The sequence below is a fragment of the Homarus americanus genome, unplaced genomic scaffold (genome assembly GCF_018991925.1).
Source record: "Homarus americanus isolate GMGI-L3 unplaced genomic scaffold, GMGI_Hamer_2.0 scaffold37032, whole genome shotgun sequence".
In the NCBI taxonomy this organism is placed as follows: domain Eukaryota; kingdom Metazoa; phylum Arthropoda; class Malacostraca; order Decapoda; family Nephropidae; genus Homarus; species Homarus americanus.
Window position 1 is genome coordinate 20,082 of NW_024731852.1, and position 24,096 is coordinate 44,177.

The 24,096-nt window shown below is 42.6% G+C and overlaps 1 protein-coding gene across 1 annotated transcript in view; it reads right to left on the reverse strand.

The window, feature by feature from the left end:
- Positions 1-24,096, reverse strand: part of LOC121867882 — a 47,412-nt gene that overhangs the window by 11,097 nt on the left and 12,219 nt on the right. The window contains exon 2 of the mRNA XM_042368006.1: positions 6,275-6,365. Within this exon, the coding sequence (XP_042223940.1) occupies positions 6,275-6,365 (91 nt within the window). The remainder of the gene's footprint in view (positions 1-6,274; positions 6,366-24,096) is intronic.

The window sequence follows — 24,096 nt, forward strand, 5'->3', positions numbered from 1 at the left end:
TTGCTTCCAGCAATTTACCTACAGTACAATGAAGTTAAACGAATTGGATGGTATAGTTAGATGATAGTGATCTATCTCCCTTCTTGAAAATCGGTATCACATTCGCTATCCGCCAGGATTCTGGTACTACACCCGATTTTAATGACATGTTAAACATGTTTACTAAGGGCATACTCAGTTCTTCCTTACATTCCTTGAATACTCTGGCAAATATCTCATCGGGCCCTGGTGACCTATTAGGTTTCAGTTTATCTATTATTTTACTAACATTTACTAGTCACAACTATCTCACTTAATCTATTTTCTTCATTGTCTCTGTATATAGCGCCTCGGGTATTGTGTTCAAACTTTCGTTTGTGAAGACTGAAGAAAATATCTTAAGATACTTGCTCATTTTTCCGCCGTTATCAGTTAGTTTGCTGGGTTTTTTTTTATGGGATTAGCCCACCAGGGCACAGATCAATGACCCACATCAGTACCTGGGAGCGAAATTATAATAATAAATAATAATAATAATAATAATAATAATAATAATAATAATAATAATAATAATAATAAAGGACCAATCTTGTCTCGCGTTTTAGTTTGATACATTTGGACGAATCCTTAGGGTCTGACTTCGTCTCCCTTGCTACCTTCAGTTTATTATTCTTCTTTGCTTTTCTTATCTCTGTCTTAACCTTATCTATAGCCTTCCTTTGTCCAATAACATTCTTTAAATAATTATTTATCCCAAAGAGTTGTTGATAATTTTTACACTGGTTGGGACTGGACTGTTCTTGTAGCCATCAGTACGTGCTCGTATGGGCTGGTTGTGGTTATGGTGTCGAACAACAATTCGCGGACGAGGGGGTTAGCGTGCGTGCTTGTTTAGGTTTGAGAGTATGAGATTGTAAGTACGTGCATGTGTATGTGCGTGTGTACGTGCGCGTGCGTGCGTGCGTGCGTGCGTGCGTGCGTGCGTGCGTGCGTGCGTGCGTGTGTGTGCGCGCGCGTGTGTGTAGATTAAGGCCCCAGGAGCCAGATACATCGTGTCCGGCGGGATGGCATCATTTATTCACGGTGTGGCTTCCGGTTGTGTAACACAGGAGCTCCTATCGTTAGTCAATACTGATAAGAGGCGGAGCGCGGATCTATATTCCTGTGGGGACTAGGGAGGGTGTGGGGGTTCTGTTTGAAGGGGGTCATGAGAGGTCGTCGTATAGTGGAGGAGGTGGAGTTTCATTATTTTATAGTGCTTAAACGTCAGGTAAAACAACCTGGGGAAGGCTAATTTTCAACTCAAATAAGATTGAGAAGGCGAATAAGAACATTAGACCGGGGGAAACTGCCCAAACTAGGCAGTCCCGTTTACACCCAACCTCTATCGCTCATATATCCGTCCAACCAATATTTGAAATTACCCAGCGTATTCGAGTTAATGATGATGTTTGGTAACTTGTTCCAGTCATCCACTACTCTATTTCCAAACCAGAATTTACCTATCTTACGCCTTATAATAAATTTATCGAATTTAAAACCATTGCTACAAGTTCGCTCCTGGCTGGATAATTTAAGTACATTTGTTATACCACCTTTGCTTAACCCTGCCTTCCTTTTATACACCTCGACCATATCGCCTCTCACTCTATGTCTCCAGAGGGAGTGCAAATTAAGATGCTTTAATCTGTTTCTTTACTCAATGTTCCTAATGCCCGAGATTATTCTTGTCACCCTCCTCTGTATGCCTCCTGGGGATTCGATATCCATTCTGTAGTACGGTAACCAGAATTGAACTGCATAATCCAATCAAGGAAGTTTAAATACTGTTGTCAAATCGTCATACAAGACTGATGTATATAGAACAGTTTTGTCTTTGATGGAGAATTACAGTAATAAACATTGATGACGGCTGTGATAATGTGGTCCAGTCGCCTTACAAAGTTAAGAATCATCAAGACAACCTCAGTGTCAAAGTTTACTGTAGACAAAGTTAGAGGCATCAAGAAGACAGCCCTCAGTGTCAAAGCTTACTGCCAACAAAGTTACCCTGAGTCTTATAATACCTAAAACATGTTTCATGAGAGTAATCTACCTTTGTGGCTTACCTCCTTCATATACTTAATGGCGGATCTTATCTGGTTGAACTCGGATACTCTCTTTCTTACTTTCCTTCATTTTTACCTTTAATTTCCTTGTTCTAAACCAATCCCTCCCCCACCCAATACCACCCTAGTGTTTCCAATCCAAATCCCTGCCCTACTATCCGTTTACACTAATAATAGTTCCTCTTCCTGAGCTACAGATGGATCCAAATATTCCCATTGTGAAAATAGACCTGGCAGTAATTACAGATCACCTGGGAATTATACACCCAGCTTATTTCACCAAATAATTAAACATCCTAACCTAACCTAACCTATAGTAACCTAAACTAATCTAACTTAATAATCTCCTAACCTAACCTAATCTAATCTAACCTAAGCTAACTTAACTTATTCTGAATTAACTTATCCTAACTTAACCAAATCTAAATTAACATATCCCAACCTAATTTAACTCTAACCCAACATCACCTAGTGCTAACTAACCTAACCTAACCAAATATAATCTATTATATACCCCAGGTAGTGTTAGGGTATTTACAGTAATCATCAGGTGAAATAACCTGGGTTGTTTAATAATCATCTGTAATTCCTACTGTTAATCACCCAAGAGAACCATATAAACGCGGTAACGATTGAGGCATCATTTGTGGCGCTTCTGCGTAATTTACCCCCAAATGCCACAGTGAGTTGACCTTATGGCGCCACATTGTTTGACTGCCAGAGATTGATAGAGCAGATTGTTATCGCCTCGCTTGATAAAATAGAAGGTAGTGGAATGTTTACCTGCTATATTTCGTACTAAGGTGTTAAGGTAACTGCGTCATTTTGTAACCGCATCAATCCATACGTTAGATGCATCTTATCGACAGCTTATAGACGTTACAAAGACATACGAAGAACATTTACCTAAGGCCTATTGGTCCATACGAAGCAACTTCTGTTTACACTCAATCATTTCCTAAATCTTTTCTGAATCGTTTTCGTTAAGTTTATCAAGAGTCATATGGCTGTATATTCTGTTGTTAGTCGCACAGAAGCCTGAGAGTGACAGGCGCACATCAAGGCAGACACACCCATTCCTTGTCTACCAAACTTTACCCATCAAAATGGAGATATACTGTATACACCATGCCAATACTGCAATCAGTTAGTTCGCCGGAGACAAGAAGCACTGCTGTGTGATGGCTGCCAGAAAGTGCAGTACAGATATATCAAGACCTACAGGCAACGTTGCTAAATTCAAGAAAAATGACTGAAGATGTAAACCACTGCCAGCAGCACCGCTCTACACTACAGTACCTGACCATCAACAGTAACCATCGCCGTCATCACCCCGGTAGTGCCCGTGGTGCTCTACTGTGCCATATCACCATACCAACTATACCAGTGGAAGTAGACGGAAACAACACCAATACACACGATCAAATAAATGTTTGTCATACAGTGTCAATATACACTTCTACCGGAGACAGTTGCACGAATTAGTGACTCATGGCTGTTCTTTTTAATGAGCCTTTAAGGCATCTGGAGAGAATACCAAGAAACTGGCTAACGTACTGCCCACTAACAGTTTGCTAAGGTGTATATCCGCACTGGCATTCTTGTCACATGGTGCTAAAGCTGACCGTGTGAAACTGCAGCAGCTTATGACACGCATTTTCGACACATGGATTAACATCACTACTTGATCTCTTAGCCACTGGAGCGTTTATCGTCGCTGTGAGAACCAACGACAGGCCTGGCACTTGACATTATTAGGGACCTGCCACGCTTTGCCATAAACAGATGAATTGTACCGGGAATTTTTCCCCCCACACACTCATCATTCTGTCGCTTTATGTAACTTGCTGGCAAAACCTATGGTCCTTCAGGCTTTTACGCCCTTAATGCACGAGTGCGGGGCAAATTATTAAAAAAAAAAAATCCAACAACGACGTTGAGGGATGGCACCGCTGACTCCGTTCAAGAAAAGGAAAACCAAACTACCATTCTACATTTGTATCAACATGTTGCAGGACCAGTCTAACCTCCTCGAAATACACCTCCGTCTACTCATTGAAGAAAAATGCAGATTCCAACGAAAAAGCTATCTCAAAATGCAAGGGAAAATTTTTACCATCTAGGATGATGAATCTGGCAAAGAAACATCACAGTTGGCTGTATCAGTAAAATGACTGTGGACTGTGTTTTTATTTGGTTATAAACAGTGGGACAGACAGTGAAGCGATACAATAAATGATACAATGAAGGAATCAAATTTTCGTTAACATTGGCTGCACAGTTAACTGAATAAAAGGTATAGTATTTAAGAGAGTGGTAACGTTAGGTTGTTCTTTAGTGAATATTATCTATCTATCATGAGTGCAGTCGCGGAAAAAATCCTCTCGTTCCTCTGAACTGAGACTCATGAACTTATGAATCCGAGACATCACATATTGTTGGGTCCAAAGATGGTGCACTCAGTGATGTCTCGGATTCAAAGACTCCTGAGTCTCAGGGCTCACGGATTGAACAGAGGACTGACAGGCCGTTTTTCCGTGACTGTACTGTACATCTTAGTGCTGCCCACAGTAACCATCTAACGTTTGCTTCGTGTGCCATATGTTTTAGTAGTAATTTCAGTGTTATTGTAAAACGGAACGAAACAACTATAGGGGACAAAATATATTATTATGAAATGGCGCTGATACGAAAGACCTCTAAAGGGTAAAACAACAGTATTATCAGTGTTAAGTGTTTTGTAGGGACAGCTATTATATCATGTTTTAAGGAAAGTGTCTTAAGTTATTTGTTTTAGTTGCTGTTGTTGCTTTTAGGTGGTGTTGGTGAGGTTGTTAGTGTGTTTATGCGAAGTTGTGACAACACCTGTGTGTCAGCAGTAGCAGGGCCAGGGTGTAGCGACAACAACACCTACCTGCTGGTGTGGTGGTGTGTGTCAGCAGTAGCAGGGCCAGGGTGTAGCGACAACAACACCTACCTGCTGGTGTGGTGGTGTGTGTCAGCAGTAGCAGGGCCAGGGTGTAGTGACAACAACACCTACCTGCTGGTGTGGTGGTGTGTGTCAGCAGTAGCAGGGCCAGGGTGTAGTGACAACAACACCTACCTGCTGGTGTGGTGGTGTGTGTCAGCAGTAGCAGGGCTACGACAACAACACCTACCTGCTGGTGTGGTGGTGTGTGTCAGCAGTAGCAGGGCCAGGGTGTAGTGACAACAACACCTACCTGCTGGTGTGGTGGTGTGTGTCAGCAGTAGCAGGACCAGGGTGTAGCGACAACACCACCTACCTGCTGGTGTGGTGGTGTGTGTCAGCAGTAGCAGGGCCAGGGTGTAGCGACAACACCACCTACCTGCTGGTGTGGTGGTGTGTGTCAGCAGTAGCAGGGCCAGGGTGTAGCGACAACACCACCTACCTGCTGGTGTGGTGGTGTGTGTCAGCAGTAGCAGGACCAGGGTGTAGCGACAACAACACCTACCTGCTGGTGTGGTGGTGTGTGTCAGCAGTAGCAGGGCCAGGGTGAAGACAACACCACCCACCTGCTGGTGTGGTGGTGTGTGTGTCAGCAGTAGCAGGGCAACAACACCTACCTGCTGGGTGTGTGGTGTGTGTCAGCAGCAACCCAACACACACTGCTGGTGTGGTGGTGTGTGTGTCAGGGTTTATTGCCAGCAGGGCCAGGGTGTACCTACCTGCTGGTGTGGTGGTGTGTGTCAGCAGTAGCAGGGCCGGGTGTAGACAACACCACCTACCTGCTGGTGTGTGTGGTGGTGTGTCAGCAGTAGCAGGGCCAGGTGTAGTACAACAACACCTACCTGCTGGTGTGGTGGTGTGTGTCAGCAGTAGCAGGGCCAGGGTGTAGGACAACAACACCTACCTGCTGGGTGTGGCGGTGTGTGTCAGCAGTAGCAGGGCCAGGGTGTAGCGACAACAACACCTACCTGCTGGTGTGTGGTGTGTGTCAGCAGTAGCAGGGACAGGGTGTAGCGACAACAACACCTACCTGCTGGTGTGGTGGTGTGTGTCAGCAGTAGCAGGGCCAAGGTGTAGACACAACAACACCTACCTGCTGGTGTGGTGGTGTGTGTCAGCAGTAGCAGGGCCAAGGTGTAGACACAACAACACCTACCTGCTGGTGTGGTGGTGTGTATCAGCAGGACCAGGAACAGGGTGTAGACACAACAACACCTACCTGCTGGTGTGGTGGTGTGTGTCAGCAGTAGCAGCAGGACCAGGGTGAAGGTGTAGCAGGAGTGGGGGCCGGCTTCACTGTCGTCCATCATCTGCAGCACAATAAAAGACACATTAATGTACTGACACCGTAGTCAAGCGGCCAGCGTCTGAGGTATAATGTAGTTTTAACAATATATGTGTTTGCCTTTTAACATGTATACTCGTAATGTATACTCATAGTATTAACCGTACATGAGTGTATTATTATAAACTTAAACATTATTGAAGAAGCGACAATTAATTCGATTAATCAAAATGTTACTAAAGTAATATTAATTAAGTGGTAGTTCAGGCAAGGATTACGAAAAAAAAAAATCATCGGTAGTGTAGTTTTCGGAATGTTTAATAATTAATTGATGTTATTTGTCAGTTTTTTCTTTAGATATGACCGTCAATGTACACTGTATACCTACACCGTCAATGTACACTGTATACCTGCACCGTCAATGTACAATTGCTCTGTTTGTTGAATCAATGTTAATATGCATGACGATTCCTCTTATTAAATATCAAGCTATTTTCCCCGCACAGTCAGCTAGATATCAGCTATCACCAGCTCCATCACCGGGGTATAACGCTGTTGGCAATTATCATAACCTGGACGGACACAACACAAAACATCATAAAGAATAATAGCAGTATCCCGGTAGTGTTCAATAACCAAGGTTGGGTGTGAATATTCTAAGAGTGCAGCGTGACTTCAGCTATGGTTTACCGATGAGAAATATGACGAGAGTGGTGTCATGACGTCTTGGAAAATCATGACGTCAGAGCGGAATTATGACGTCAGAGCAGAATTATAACGTCAGGGCAGAATCATGACGTCAGAGCTAGATCATGACGTAAGAGCAGAATTATGACGTCAGGGCAGAATCATGACGTCAGAGCAGAATCATGACGTCAGAGCAGAATCATGATGTCAGAGCAAAGCCATGACGTCAAGTGGAAACCATAACTCAGTAGAGCCGTGACGTCAAGCGAGTGTTGCCATCACTTCGTCAACAGTGAATATATTGAACTTTTAACACTATGTCATAGATGAATTGTTCACTAACAAAAGAAAATAGGAAAATTTGAACATCGTTTATAATTTATTTGGATCACTTGAAGAATAACCACCCTAGAGTTATTTAAACCTATCCTAACCTAATCTACCGTAACCTAACCCTAACCTAAGCCAAACTAACCTCTCTCAAACCAAACCAATCCAAACCTAACCTAACCTGACCTGACCTGACCTGACCTGACCAGACCTGACCTGACCTCTTTAGGGCAGTTAATCATGCGGTTAATTAATCTGGGGTGTCTAATCCTTAGGTGATCCACTTATTCTATTAGAAATTGTCAACAAGTGAAATATAACCTAAGCTGTTGCGTCGCCAGGGATGTAATTACCTCACCAATCAATCAATCAATCAATCAATCACAATCAATCAATCAATCACAATCAATCAATCACAATCAATCAATCACAATCAATCAATCACAATCAATCAGTCACAATCAGTCAATTCACTGTAGTATATAATAGTTCGTAGTGGTTTCCTCATTCTCTGGTCTGGTGAAGGACGAGACGAAGAATATAGAACTTATTTTATATTACCACTTTGACTTAAACTGTAATATATTATTTGTTTGTTTGCCTCACGTTAATTGTTTGTATTTAATTGGAAAACAACAAAACAATTCGCTCCGTTTTCAAGTTCTTAAAAAATTTTCTCATTCTTCTTCTGTTTCTTCTCTTATTTCTGTTTTTTTTTAATATATCACCATTCTGTTCAGGTCGTAATTACTGTACTGTAGTAACTTTGTATAGCCAATGACCAAGAAGTTATGCCGAGGGTGTTTACAAAATTGATTGTGATTGGTCGATATGCGTTATGTAGCGCCATTTCTTCACCAGTCAACGTGCTCGTTACATTTTCACCCACGATCCAATATGGCCGCCCGAACACATACAAAAGGGGAGCTAAGGTACTTTACAATTTTTTTTTTTTTACGGGAATTAGTCCACCCGGGTACAGGTCAAACGGCCCACAACGGAGCCTGGGAGACGAGAAAAAAAAAAGAACGGAAAGAAATTGTAAATATAGAGAAAAAAAAGGTTATACTGTATTAATCTACACCACGAAGATGCCGTATTGGTGTATTGTAACTGTGGCGGATACATTTCTTTATATCGAAACATTTCGTGTTGGTTTGTAACGTCAAGACATAATACATAATTAATTTAAAACACACATGGCAAGTTTTGAAACGAGCATGGGTCTGTTGTCGATAAAACTAAAACACACAAAAAAGGGGGACAATTTGTTGTTAATGTGGCCACGAGAAGTCTTGACTGTATGCATGATGTAAATATTAAAAATTTATGGCAAATCTATATCAACGTTCTTTAGGTACAGTAGAGCCCAGGTACGAGGAGTTTAATAATAATAATAATAGGTCAGATTAACTTATTGTACGTTAGGTTAGGTTACGGGAAGTTAGAGTTAGTTACAGTGACAGAATTAGGACCCCACATTTTTTTCAGGCACCCAACTTAAAATGTAGAAAGGAAAATAAGAAAATATAAAAAGCTATATATTTAGGTATATTTTTATTATGTCACTGGTTGGCTGTTAGTTTTTCTGTCTGAACTGCATAGGGCTCCCACAAGCCTAAATCCGACGCTGGTTGGTTAAGTTAAACCAGATTGAATTTGGATTGTAACGTCTAATTACCCATTGTAATCACTGATGAATGGTCCTGGGTTTAGAATGGTCCTGGGGTTAGAATGGTCCTGGGATTAGAATGTTCCTGGGGTTAGAATGGTATAGGGGTTAGAATGGTCCAGGGGTTAGAATGGTCCAGGGGTTAGAATGGTCCTGGGGTTAGAATGGTCCAGGAGTTAGAATGGTCCAGGGGTTAGAATGGTCCAGGGGTTAGAATGGTCCAGGAGTTAGAATGGTCCAGGGGTTAGAATGGTCCAGGGGTTAGACTGGTCCAGGGGTTAGAATGGTCCAGGGGTTAGACTGGTCCAGGGGTTAGACTGGTCCAGGGGTTAGAATGGTCCTGGGGTTAGAATGGTCCAGGGGTTAGACTGGTCCAGGGGTTAGAAGGGGTTAGAATGGTCCAGGGTTAGAATGGTCCAGGGGTTAGACTGGTCAGGGGTTAGAATGGTCCAGGGGTTAGAATGGTCCAGGGTTAGACTGGTCCAGGGGTTAGAATGGTCCAGGGGGTTAGAATGGTCCAGGGGTTAGACTGGTCCAGGGGTTAGGGTTAGAATGGTCCAGGGGTTAGAATGGTCCAGGGTCCAGGGTTAGAATGGTCCCAGGGGTTAGAATGGTCCAGGGTTAGACTTAGACTGTCCAGGGGTTAGAATGGTCCAGGGGTTAGAATGGTCCAGGGCGGTCAGGGGTTAGAATGGTCCAGGGTTAGAATGGTCCAGGGTTTAGACTGGTCCAGGGGTTAGAATGGTCCAGGGGTTAGAGTGGTCCAGGGGTTAGAATGGTCCAGGGGTGGTCCAGGGTTAGATGGTCCAGGGTTAGAATGGTCCTGGGATTAGGGGGGGTTAGAATGGTCCAGGGGTTAGAATGGTCCTGGGATTAGAATGGTCCTGGGGTTTCCAGGGGTCCAGGGGTTAGGAATGGTCCAGGGGTTAGAATGGTCCTGGGATTAGAATGGTCCAGGGGTTAGAATGGTCCAGGGGTTAGGAATGGTCCTGGGATTAGAATGGTCCAGGGGTTAGAATGGTCCAGGGGTTAGAATGGTCCTGGGGTTAGAATGGTCCTGGGGTTAGAATGGTCCTGGGGTTAGAATGGTTCTGGGGTTAGAATGGTCCAGGGGTTAGAATGGTCCTGGGGTTAGAATGGTCCAGGGGTTAGAATGGTCCTGGGGTTAGAATGGTCCTGGGATTAGAATGGTCAGGGGTTAGAATGGTCCTGGGGTTAGAATGGTCCTGGGGTTAGAATGGTCCAGGGTTAGAATGGTCCTGGGGTTAGAATGGTCCAGGGGAATTCCTGGGGTTAGAATGGTCCAGGGGTTAGAAATGGTCCAGGGGTTAGAATGGTCCTGGGTTACCCAGGGTTAGAATGGTCCAGGGGTTAGAATGGTCCTGGGTCCTGGGGTTAGAATGGTCCTGGGATTTAGAATGGTCCAGGGGTTAGAGAATGGTCCAGGGGTTAGAATGGTCCAGGGGTTAGAATGGTCCAGGGGTTAGAATGGTCCAGGGGTTAGAATGGTCCAGGAGTTAGAATGGTCCAGGGGTTAGAATGGTCCAGGGGTTAGAATGATCCTGGGGTTAGAATGGTCCTGGGGTTAGAATGATCCTGGGGTTAGAATGGTCCAGGAGTTACAGTTTTGTTGTTAATATAAAAATACATACAATAAATGTTTTGGGCTAAGTATGCAAACACAAAAACACCAATTGTCTTTTCTCCTTTTATTAAGAAAATATTCTATGCACAGTTAATGTAAGATATCAATGTAACTAACACTATGAGTGTTAGTGTAGCTGAAGCGAGTTATAACGAGCATCGTGAACACACATGTGGTGTGTCTGAGAGACTTGCGATGACTGAAGTAACCAGCGAATAACCTGATGACCCTGCTGGACAGAGGTGCGCCGAGGTCATTTAAAAGATAGTGAGGTTACGTGACATACTGTACATCACTTGCTTCAGTATTAGAAAGTATTTACTAGACAGTATTTACTAGACACTTGCTCATGTTTAATTACCGTAGGAGATGTAATTACATAAACAATGTTTGCAGCCCATATTTATATAACCATTACTGTCTGTTAGACAGGAGCTAATACAGGATACGCTAGGTTAAATCAGGAGGTAAATTATAGTCAGAGTTAAGTTAGGTTAAATTGTATTAGGTCAGGGGAAGTTAGGTTAAGTTATATGTTGGTGTGGTCATGAGTCATCCAGCAGCCAGCCTTGAACTTTAGTGACGGTTCCCTTAAGACTTAAACCTACCTCCCTTCCCCCCACCCCGCCCTATACATGACCTTTACCACACTACCGACTACAATCTGCTCGTAAAGTCTACAGGGGGATCGGTGGTAGAAGCGGTACCGTTCTTGCCTCGCAAGCGAGATGTCATGGGTTCGATTCCCGGGCCGGTGGAAGTTGTTTGGACTTACTTCCTAGCCCCCATTAGTCCCTGTTCACCTAGCAGTAAAGTAGGTACCTGTTGTAAGTCGAAAGTTGCGAACTCGTATTCAGGGAAAGTTGTTGGAGCTTCCAATAACTTGATGACATAAACCATTGACTCTTCAGGCTTCTACGGCCTTGACTCCTCAGGCTTCTACGCCCTTAACTCATGAGACATAAAGGCAAGCATGAACTTAGCATGCTTCCCGGTTGGGCGCTGTAAACGCTTCTGCGCTTCACCTTACACAAGGATGTAGGGGAGTGCCCAATAAATAAATAAATAAAAAAGTCTACAGCCGATATTGAGGATGACCGTAAAGTCTAAAGCCGATATTGAGGATGACCGTAAAGTCTAGAGCCGATATTGAGGATGACCGTAAAGTCTAAAGCCGATATTGAGGATGACCGTAAGGTTTAGAAACATATTCAAGGTGTCCGGAAGAATTTAAATCGTTATATAAAAGGTTATCCCAAAAATTATTGAAACTGACGTGTCCGAAAAAAAAAAGACTCAAGGTGTCCAGAAAAAAAAAACTTCAGCCTTAAGGGTATGAACAACAACAACACGTAAAAGCAATATAGTGTCCGAAAATTAAATACATATTAGTGTATGAAAGAAATTAATATTGAGGTTGTATGAACAAAATAAAATGCTTAAGCCTACACTACCTACAGCATGTCCAGAAATCAATATACTGTATATGGTGTCCGAAAAAGCCCAAACAATATTCATAGACAAAACAAAACATGCCATCTTTGAAAAAAAGTGTATAGAAAAATTAATATATAATGTGTCATAAGGACTAAAATAAATACAGGGTGTCCTCAAAGGTACAAAGACAGGTTATAAAAAATAAAATAAAATAACCATCAAAACAGTGTCCGAAAAAATATAACTTTTATATACAGTGCAACAAAAAAACAGTGAATTCGATCTACAGGGCAACCCAAAAATAAAATAAAATAAAATCAGTAAAGAGGGTGTACAAAAATATTAAAACCGATAACAAATAGATGGGGATAACACAGGGACATAAGAATGGAGGAAACTGCAGCGGACCTATTAGCCCGTCCTAGGCAACCCCGTTTACACCCAACCCATCTCGCTCATATATCCATCCAACCTATATTTGAAGCTATCCAGCGTGTTGGAGTTAATGATGATGTTTGGTAACTTGTTCCACTCAACTACTCTATTTAGCAGTGTTTGCCTGTCTCGCGCCTAAATTTAAAACCTTAGCTACAAGTTCGCTCCTGGTTGGAAATGTTTGAGTACATTTGTTATATCACCTTTTTTAACCCTGACTACCATTTATACACCTCGATCATATCGCCCCTCACTCCACGTCTCTTAAGGAAGTGTAAATTAAGACGTTTTAACCTGTCTCTATACTCAAAGTTCCTAATGCCCTGGACTTGTCCTGTCATCTCCCTCTGTATGGTTTCTAGGGATTCGATTTCCATTCTGTAGTACGGTGACCAAAACTGAACCGCATAATCTAAGTGAGGTCTCACAAGTGCAGGATATAGTTTTATGAAAAGTAATTTATAATTGTCAACATTAAATTTCGTCTGACATTTTTCAGACCATGCGATTTTTTTTTAGATCTTCCTGTAGTTTTGCAGTCTTCGTCAAGTTTAATTACGCGCCCTAATTTAGTGTCGTCAGCAAATTTACTTGTGTTGCTATCTACGCCTTTATCTATGTCGTTATGTATATCATAAATAGTAATGGTCCAAGTACTGAGCCTTGGGGTACTTTACTAGTGACCTTACCCCAATCGGATTTAGTCCTGTTAATGCTGACTCTGTTTCTTGTCCTGTAACCACGCCCTAATGCAGTTTACAATATATTTTAGATTTCCACGTGCCTCCACTTTCCGTATTAGTCTTTCATAGGGGATCTTGTTGAAGGCTTTGCGAAAGTCGAAGTATACCACATCATAAAACAATTGAGGTGATTTTGAATGGAGTTTGAAATTATTGTTTCCAGTAATTTGCCTACAATTGATGTCGAACTAATTGGACACTAATTAGATAGTTAGAGGATAGTGATCTATCTCCCTTCTTGAAAATCGGTATCACATTCTATATCCCCGTGGATTTTGGAACTACATCGGTTTTTAATGACATGTTAAACAAGTTTCCTAAAGACGTACAAAGTTCTTCCTTACATTTCTTTACTCTGGCAAACATCTCACCGGGACTTGGTGACTTATTAGGTTTTAGTTTATCTATTTGTTTACTAGTAACGTTATTAGTCACTACTATCTCACTTAATCTATTTTCTTCACTATCTCTGTATATAGTCGGTGTCTCGGGTACCATGTTTAAATTTTTGGTTGTGAAAACTGATGACAAATATCTGTTCAGATTATTGCTCAATTCGCCTTCGGTATACGTTAGTTCGCTGGTATTTGACTCTATTGGTCCGATCTTCCCTCGAGTTTTAGTTTGATACATTTGGACGAATCCCTTGGGGTTTGATTTCGCCTCCCTTGCTGATTCGAAAAGAATGTTAATAGATTAGTTAGACGTGAACATCCGCTTGTGAAATGATTGCTTCCAGTAATTTGCCTACTATTGATGTTAGACGGATTGGACGGTAGGTAGAGGATAGTGATCTATCCCCCTTCTTGAAAATCGGTATTACATTCGCTATCCTCCAGCATTCTGGTACTACACCGGTTTTTAATGACATGTTAAACAACTTTGCTAAGGGCATACTAAGCTCTTCCTTACATTCCTATAATACTCTGGCAAATATCTCATCGGGACCAGGTGACTTATTAGGCTTTAGTTTGTCTATTTGCTTATTAACATCGTTACTAGTCACTACTATCTCGCTTAATTTATTTTCTTCACTATCTCTAGAGATAGTGCACATGTTTCTCTTTGTGTGTATAACATATAAAAATACCTGTATCGTGTCCGGCTTATGGATGTACCGCTAGGTTCGACAAGGAAATTTAGTTCAACAGTGTTTACCTAAGCTTCTTTCAGCATGTGTTACTGTTATATCCCCAACTTTTGACGGAGTAGCATCAAATTTGTCTATGATTAAGCACTTTGGTTGCACTCTCGAGCATGCCAGTCTAAAACCATCTTTTCCACACAGCAGCCAATTTATGTATTTCTTGATCGTTGTCACATGTTAAAGCTTGTGAGAAGTTCTTTCGGAGATAAGAAAGCCTTCATTGATGGTCATGGTAAGTTTGTGAAATGGGAGTACATTGAACAGTTGCACAGCCTCCAAGAACATGAAGGACTTCATTTAGGCAATAAACCGAGAATTGCACACATTGCATGGATAAAGAAAAGAATGAATGTCAAATTAGCTGCACAGCTACTTACTGAATCAGTTGCAAAGTCTTTGATGTTTTGTCTTCATGAAAAAATAAGTGAATTTCAGGGCTGTGAAGCTACTATTGATTTCATTATGATTTTTAATACACTTGGGCATAATGAACTCAAGGAATTTGCATGCCAGTAGCTATAAATGTCCAATTCAAAAAAAGAATGCTGATGAAATCATATTTTCTGAGAAAAGCAGAAACATATATCAGATCATTAAAACTCCCCGATGGTCAAGAGCTACTGAAGTCCAATCGTAAAACTGGTTTTCTTTGTTTCATATTTTGGATACGGAGTTTGCAGAGCTATATGAAAATTTGGTGGCAAGTCCGAATCCCGTTTTAAGCTTTTTGTTGACATACAAAATGAGTCAAGATCATATTGGATTGTTTTTCAGAAAAAATAGAAGCTTGGTAGGATGTAATAGGCAGTTTTCCGCTGCTTATAAAAAGATCATGGTACATAATGACATGGATGATATAATTCGTGGCAACCGTTTACCACTAGAAACTGTACCAATACTGACTGTGCCTAGCAGCTGTGCAAATAATGTTAGGGTAGACACTCTCTCTGCGAATGCTATTATTACTTCTGTTTTGAAACAGAGAGTTATAGATAACGTGTTGTCTGAGTCATCTTTAGCTAATGAGAAGGAGCATGATTATACTTATGTTCCTAGCGGTTTCCATTTGTCCCAGTGCTCCAACAAAATTGTTTCATATATAGCTTGCTTCGTTGTGTTTCCGTTAAAGAAATCTCGACACTGTGAAGCTTGTGTTGATACCTTAACAAGCACTAATGTTGGCCAGATGCATTCTCTGATTATGTTGAAATCCATAGGGGGCCTGATAAATCCTTCGGATGATGTTATAGATATTTGTTAATTGTGAAAAAAAAGTTTAGAGTAACCATGACAAGCAAACAAAATACAGATCTAACTTTAGGAAGAGTAGATTTTCACTGACTTGTTCATTCTGTGTTATCAAGTTACGCTAACAGAGAAGTATTTCCTAAACTATCGCACCTATGGAAAATCACATACATTTAGTGATTGAAGCAGTTGTCGAAAGCTCTTTGCAAGTAAGATATGCATAAGTTGCAGAACAGTGCACTGCTAAGTTGCAAACTCAGGTTAAGATTGAGTCGTTCGATATACACAAAGCTCATTCATTTCAGTGGCCGGTAGGATTATGTGCTATACATAAAGACATCGTATTTACACAGATGTTTATTGTATTATTTGTATATATTTTTGTGAATAATAAAGGTTAATGAATTTTCTCACTAGCTTACACATAAGCAAATGTATTTATGAATGAACAGTAGGACAATAATTCATGTAGACGAGCAGTACGTAAGTCGTTGACTGGTGAGGTCGGACGCGGGCAGCGGGCTCTTGCCAACCACAGTATAACGGCAGCTCGGCTGGCTGGCTTCACTCCCGACAGCGCTATACAAGTACACTGTTCACGCCGCCTCCACCCTATTATACCTCCATGACATACTGTAGACGGTGCAGGTATACAGTGTACATGGACGGTGTAGGTATACAGTGTACGTAGATAGAGCAGGTATACAATGTCCACAGACAATGCAGGTATACAAACATTACACCTCACCACATACCTAAGGCATATCAACCAAACTGATTCCGAATCACCAAAACTTACCAAACAACTTTAAATTGAATCCGTTAATGTTATAAGAATATCAACATACAAAACCGTCCCATAACCCGCAATTCACTTGTTACGTTGATCTAATGTATATCCTCAGCATGGTGGACCCCCTGCTGCCATTCCTCCGTTACAATGATTATTAACATTGATTTAACCCTATTTCCATAGTATTGTTATAGGTAAGGTCAAGTTGTTATGGATGTTTTGCTTATACGATTGTGCAAAAAAGAAGAGTGATATTTTCAGGAACATAATAATTTGGTACACTTGTCAGGCGAACATTACAAGTGCCTTACCCGGTCACAGGTTTATAATGTGGTGAAAAATAACATTGTCCCTGATCGATGTAAATGTGGATAAAGTGATGAAAAACATTAGGTATTGAGTATTTGGGTCGACCTTGTATTGGCAGAAGTTATAAGAGAACTCTGGTTTTAGAGAGAGATGATAATAACACGTCATGTGGACAGCTTATAAACTATTTTGTTCGAGACGAAGAAGAAACTCCATCCATCACTTATCAATTTCTTAGTGTTGTGCGAGTGGCATTTTTTTAGACAGTGCCAGTGTTGTGTGACAGTGCCAGTGTTGTGTGACAGTGCCAGTGTTGTGGACAGTGCCAGTGTTGTGTGACAGTGTTGTCGTTTGATAGTAAAAGTGTGATGTGACACAGACAATGTTGTGTGCCAATGAAATGTGTTTGTATCCCGTTATTTCCATCCAGGTATGATTATAGATACCAGGAACGATGCAATGAGGGTGGGGAGGGGTGTGTGGGTAGGAGGGAGGGGTGGGGTGTGGTAGAGGGGTGGGTGTGGGTAGGGAGGGTGCGGTAGGGTGGGTATGGTAGGGGTGGGTAGGGGTGGTGGAGGAGGAGGGGTGCGTAGGGGTGGGTGTGGTAGAGTGGTGTATTCTCTCTCTCACATAATAAATTCAGAGCTGACCTTTCCCTTGTACAGTCGTCATATTCACATCAGGAGGAAATAAAGACAGTGAAGGCAAGGCAGTTTGGTTTTATATATATCTTCGCTATAGTAAATGATTATGATATTCTGTTACCTCCAGTCAGGGTTATCACAGGTGGATTAGACTATAACAGGTGAAATAGACTACATTACACTACAACAACTACATGAGACTACAACAAATACATTACACTACAACAACTACATTACACTACAACAACTACATGAGACTACAACAACTACATTAGACTACATCAAGGTGAACAATATGAGTTACAAAATACCTGGTTAATGTATGAAATTTTGAGGTCTTCAGGTTTAAGTTACAGGTTAATCCAAAAGTAAATTCATGCGTGTGAACTGTTATGTTATGAAGTGTTACGTCATGTTGTGTTACGTCATGTTGTGTTACGTCATGTGTTGAAGAAGTGTTTTATAAAATTATGTCGTTTAGATCATCCTTCATAGATTCTAGTTCCTAACTTAACCTAATATAAACCAGCGTAACTTAACCTTTACTTAATATAGCCTAACTTAACCCGACCTGATATAGCCTAACCTAACTTAACCTAGCCTAACTTAACCTAACCTAATCAAATCTATCCTAACTTAACTTAGCCTAATATAGCATAACTTAACCTAACCTAATATAACCTAACCGAGCCTAACTTAACCTAACATAGCCTAACTTATCCAAACCTAACAGTTTTCACCACCGAAAATTTAAACATGATACCCGAGGCACCGACTCTATTCAGAGATAGTGAAGAAAACAAATTAAGTGAGATAGTAGTGACTAGTAACGATGTTAGTAAGCAAATAGACAAACTAAAGTCACCTGGTCCCAATGAGATATTTGCCAGAGTATTAAAGGAATGTAAGGAAGAGCTTAGTATGCCCTTAGCAAAGTTGTTTAACATGTCCTTAAAAACAGGTGTAGTACCAGAATCCTGGAGGATAGCGAATGTAATACCGATTTTCAAGAAGGGGGATAGATCACTATCCTCTAACTACCGCCCAATCAGTCAAACATCAATAGTAGGCAAATTACTGGAAGCAATCATTTCAAACTCTATTCGAAAATCACCTGGAGAAGCCTACTTGATCAATGATTCCCAGCATGGCTTCACAAGGACGTTCTGCCTAACTAATTCAACATTCTTTTCATCAGTTTCGAATCAGTGGACGAGGGCAATTATGATGTGTATATTCCGATTTAGCAAAGCTCTTCGACAGAGTCCCCGAAAGACTAATTAGAAAGGTAGAAGCTCATGGCATCAAAGGTGACATCCTTAAATGGATTAGGCTACAGGACAGGAAACAGCGAGAGCATTAACGGCACTAAGTCCCATTGGAGCAACGTCACAAGTGGAGTTCCCCAAGGCTCAGTACTTGGACCATTATTGTTTATTATATACATAAACGACATAGATATCGGCATAGACAGCAACATAAGTAAATTTGCTGATGACACTAAAATAGGACGTGTTATCAAATCTGACGAGGACTCGGCAAAACTACAGGAAGATCTAAACAAATTTTTCCAATGGTCTGAAAAATGGCAGATGAAATTCAACGTCGACAAATGTAAAGTACTCAGTATAGGAGATGTAAACAGGGAAACCAGATACCAGATGAACAACGATGCCATAGAGAAATCCGACTGCGAGAGAGATTTAGGAGTAATGATAAGTAGGAACCTTAAGCCAAGTAAACAATGTGTTTTTGCTCGTAACAAGGCTAATAAAGTACTTGGGTTCATACAAAGGAGTGTTAGTTACAAGACTAGCGAGGTCATCCTAAAACTGTATCTTGCTCTTGTGAGACCACACCTGGATTACGCAGTTCAGTTCTGGTCACCGTATTACAGAATGGATATAGAATCCTTGGAAAGAATTCAGAGGAGAATGACAAGACTAATCCCGGGCATTAGGAACCTTGAGTATAGAGACAGGTTAAAGCATCTTAATTTGCACTCCCTCGAGAGACGTAGAGCGAGGGGCGACCTGATAGAGGTGTATAAGTGGAAGGCAGGGCTAAACAAAGGGACATTACAAAGGTGCTCAAATTATCCAACCAGGAGCGAACTCGTAACAATGGTATTAAATTAGAAATTTAGATTTAGGCGTGAAATAGGTAAACACTGGTTTGGAAACAGAGTAGTGGATGAATGGAACAAGTTACCAAATATCATCATTAACTCGAATACGCTGAATTGCTTCAAACATAGGTTGGATGCTCATATGAGCAATAGGGGTTGGGTGTAAACGGGACTGCCCAGTATGGGCCAATAGGCCCGCTGCAGTTTCCTCCATTCTTATGTTCTTATGTTCTTGTGTAGTCGTTGGGATCCCATGTTGGTCACCTCTTCCGCCTATACCGCCGTTGGGGTTTTACTGGAGCCCTGTAAGCATGTCTGCCTGATGCGGGGCTCCACAGCAGATTATTCATTCGAGGCTTACTTCTGTAGTCTTATACCTACCAAGGTAAATCTGCAAGGTAGCGGGGCAGTGGTTGGTAGTCACCTGGACGTTTCCACATGCCAGTGGGCCTGTGCGCCATTCAACTGGGGCTCACTGTTGCTCCGAGAACCCCTGCTGGTCTAGCCTGGGCCCACGAGACACCCAGTTACCGTGTGATGCCACAAGGAGGCACAGCAGGAGTCATGATGGTGAAGAGGCTGTGTACTGGCAGGGGAGGACTTATGCAAGTTGTTTCCCCTGTTCGACACGAGGGCTAGCCAGCTGCGGTAGCTGATAGCGAGAGGAGGCAATCAGTGTTTGCAACTCAACACAAACATAATGGTGCCACACTAGACGCATTTCACCACCCTGTGCACACACACACACGCGCGCCACTGACCACCCTCCTCCTGCGACCCCAGCTGGCGAGAATAAAGGTACAGTAGTTGCCTCTATGAATGACCCGCCGTGAAACCACTTTGTTCAGACATTTTTTTTTATAGCGTTACATACAGCTGTTGCCAACATTATCAAGGAATACAGGAACAACTAACTAACCCTTCTAGCTAAGCATTACTACCTGGAACACGGTCCGCCAATGGATTTGCTTCCCTGCAGGTACCCTATTTACTCCCTATTGGTTGGACAGAGACAAATAAGTGAAGCAATTAACCAGAGACAAATCCAACCTGACTATCGAAGCCGAACAATCATGCCAGTACACCACGCTCACACAGACCACCAGTACACCACGCTCACACAGACCACCAGTACACCACGCTCACACAGACCACCAGTACACCACGCTCAGTACACCACAGACCACCAGTACACCACGCTCACACAGACCACCAGTACACCACGCTCACACAGACCACTAGTACACCACGCTCACACAGACCACCAGTACACCACGCTCACACAGACCACCAGTACACCACGCTCACACAGACCACCAGTACACCACGCTCACACAGACCACCAGTACACCACGCTCACACAGACCACCAGTACCACGCACACAGACCAGTACACCTCACACAGACCACCAGTACACACGAGTACACACACACAGACCACCAGTACACCACGCTCACACAGACCACCAGTACACCACGCTCACACAGACCACCAGTACACCACGCTCGACACCAGTACACCACGCTCCACACAGACCAGTACACCACGCTCACACAGACCACACACCACGCTACAGACCAGTACACCACGCTCACGACAGACAGTACACCACACGCTCACCAGACCACACGCTCACGACCAGTACACAGTACACCTGGCTCACGCACCAGTACACCTGGCTCACGCAGACCAGTACACCTGGCTCTACACCACGCTCACACAGACCAGTACACCACGCTCACACAGACCAGTACACCACGCTCACACAGACCAGTACACCACGCTCACACAGACCAGTACACCACGCTCACAGACCAGTACACCACGTTCACGTAGACCAGTACACCACGCTCACACAGACCAGTACACCACGCTCACACAGACCAGTACACCACGCTCACACAGACCAGTACACCACGTTCTCCAGTACACCACGCACCCACACCCAGTACACCACGCTCACACAGACCAGTACACCACGCTCACACAGACCAGTACACCACGCTCACACAGACCAGTACACCACGCTCACGTAGACCAGTACACCACGTTCACGTAGACCAGTACACCACGCTCACACAGACCAGTACACCACGCTCACACAGACCAGTACACCACGCTCACACAGACCAGTACACCACGTTCACGTAGACCAGTACACCACGTTCACGTAGACCAAAAAAGTAATACGAAACGAAAGAAAATTAAAAAAGAACCCTTACTTCTCGCAGGCCGTAGGTAAGAATGTGTGGAGATGGCAGTACATTTGTTTTATACTTGACATCTAGTGCAGTGTGTGTGTGGTCGTGGGGCAACTGTGACAGGCCCCAAGTCAGCTGATTTATGTTTGTAAGCAAACCGAGCTTTACTCATTTCCAGGAATATTTTCGTTCATTGTAGTACATTGGTGGTAGATGGTCCTGAGCCACCATTAATATTTGAGCTCACTGGTTGTGTTGCACTACTGGGAAACTGTTGTGTATATTACCTGACTGTATTGTAGGTGTCATACAATATGCAAATTGTACGTTTCATTGGAACTAAATGTAAAATTTAGTGTGTGTGTGTGTGAGGCAGAGGGGGTATACATGCACAGACCCACATACGTGCATTCATACATAGGAAACATCTATGTGTAAGAGTCCGCATACGCGTGCACACACACACACACACACACATGGTTAATGACCCACATCAAACTTATCTTTACGTAACACAAATATTGCCACGGAAGTACTAGACTAGAGTACAGTATTTGCTTCACACAGTTACCCTCGTGAACCTCCCCGCCCATTAGGTGGTCACTTGTCACCCGGAGTCCTGTGCATAGTGTCAGAAAAACGGTGGGTGGGGTATTGAAGTAAACTGTACATTTGGGGTCACGTGAATATTAGACACCCCTCTTATTTCATCTGACTATTACCTAACGTCCCCAGGTAGCGCTTATAGGTGTTAAATCATCGGGCGAAATAAGCTAGGGTGTCTAATCTTCACTTGATCCCTTGCCTCTTATGATGTGACTCCGGTAACCACGTTGTGTAAAGTTACTATTTTGTACTTAAATATATATTATATTATGAACTCTGGTGTTATGATGTGTCTGTATATGTATTATGTAGTCGTCATAGTCATCATCACTTAGTCGTTCTGAAGGTCGTCAGTCATCGTCACACCATTAAGTATAATCCAAATAAAATATTACCTAAAGTAAATTCATGATTACGTGTGTGTGTGTGTGCGTGTGCGTGTGTGTGTGTGTGAACAGAGGAGGAGCAGTAGGTGTTGCTTAAGGTGTATAAATTTACTGTAGACAGACTGTATGTTGCAGGTGTTCTTCATCGGCGTCTAAGAAATCTAAGAATGGCCGTCCGTCCTTCGCTCCTCCTCTTTGCTTCTCCCCCTTCCGTCCTTCCTCTATCCCAGGGGTTCTCAACCAGGGGGGATTTCCCCCCAGGGGGGGATTTCAGGTTTTCAGGGGGGGGGGAAAACTGATTCGGGAGCAAGAGATATGTTCGATGAGAAATCAATCACAGAATTTTGGCCCTTGATGTGCGATTCCTACCCAAAAGTGGCAGAAAGAGCTATCCGTGCATTGCTTCCGTTTGTGTCGACATATCTTTGTGAGTCAGGCTTTTCAACTCTGTTGCAAATTAAAACGAAGCAACGTAGTAGGTTAGAGGTAGAAAATGACCTGCGTTGTGCCCTTTCAAGCACTCCTCCGCGTATCCCAGAATTGGCGAAGAAAAAACAATCACAGGTTTCTCATTGACTGTAATCTTCATCTGAATAAAATTAATTACAAATTTACAATTTCCTGGTATTCTATTGAACTTTTTGTTTATTGCATTATGCTTCAGTTTGGTCTGTTAAGTAATTCATTATAAATAAAAAAAAAACTATTTTACTTTTATTCAAGTTTTATATATCCATCAACATTTTCAATTGGCATTTGATTTGTAAAACTCCACTATAAAAATAATCCATGTAAAATTGTAAATGTATATGTACTAATATGGAAAAAATAAAAGATTTTCAGTATTAAATGCATATTATTTGGAATGCACTTTTTGAGGCAGACAATCTTGGAAAGGAGGGGGGAATGACATTCTGACATATGGTGAAAGGGGTGCATGGGGCAAACAAGGTTGAGAACCACTGCTCTATCCTATCCTTCAGACCGAATTAGGGATGTTTCTTTCTAGCTCCTTCGCCCGACTCTAACCCCAGCCCCTGCACCCCCACCTTGCACCCCCCAGACCACCTTGTGCCCCAGGCCCAAGTTGTACCCTCCAGGCCCAACTTGTATCCCCAGGCGTTTGCACCCCAGACAACATGCCCCCCAGACCTAACTTGCCCCCAGACCCAACTTGTACCCCAGACCCAGCCACCCCCAGACCCAACTGCCCCAGACCCAACTTGCACCCCAGACCCTAACTTGCCCCAGACCCAACTTGTACTAGACCCAACTTAGCCCCGACAACTTGTACCCAGCCCCAGACTTGTACCCCCCAGACTAACAGACCCCCAGACCCAACTT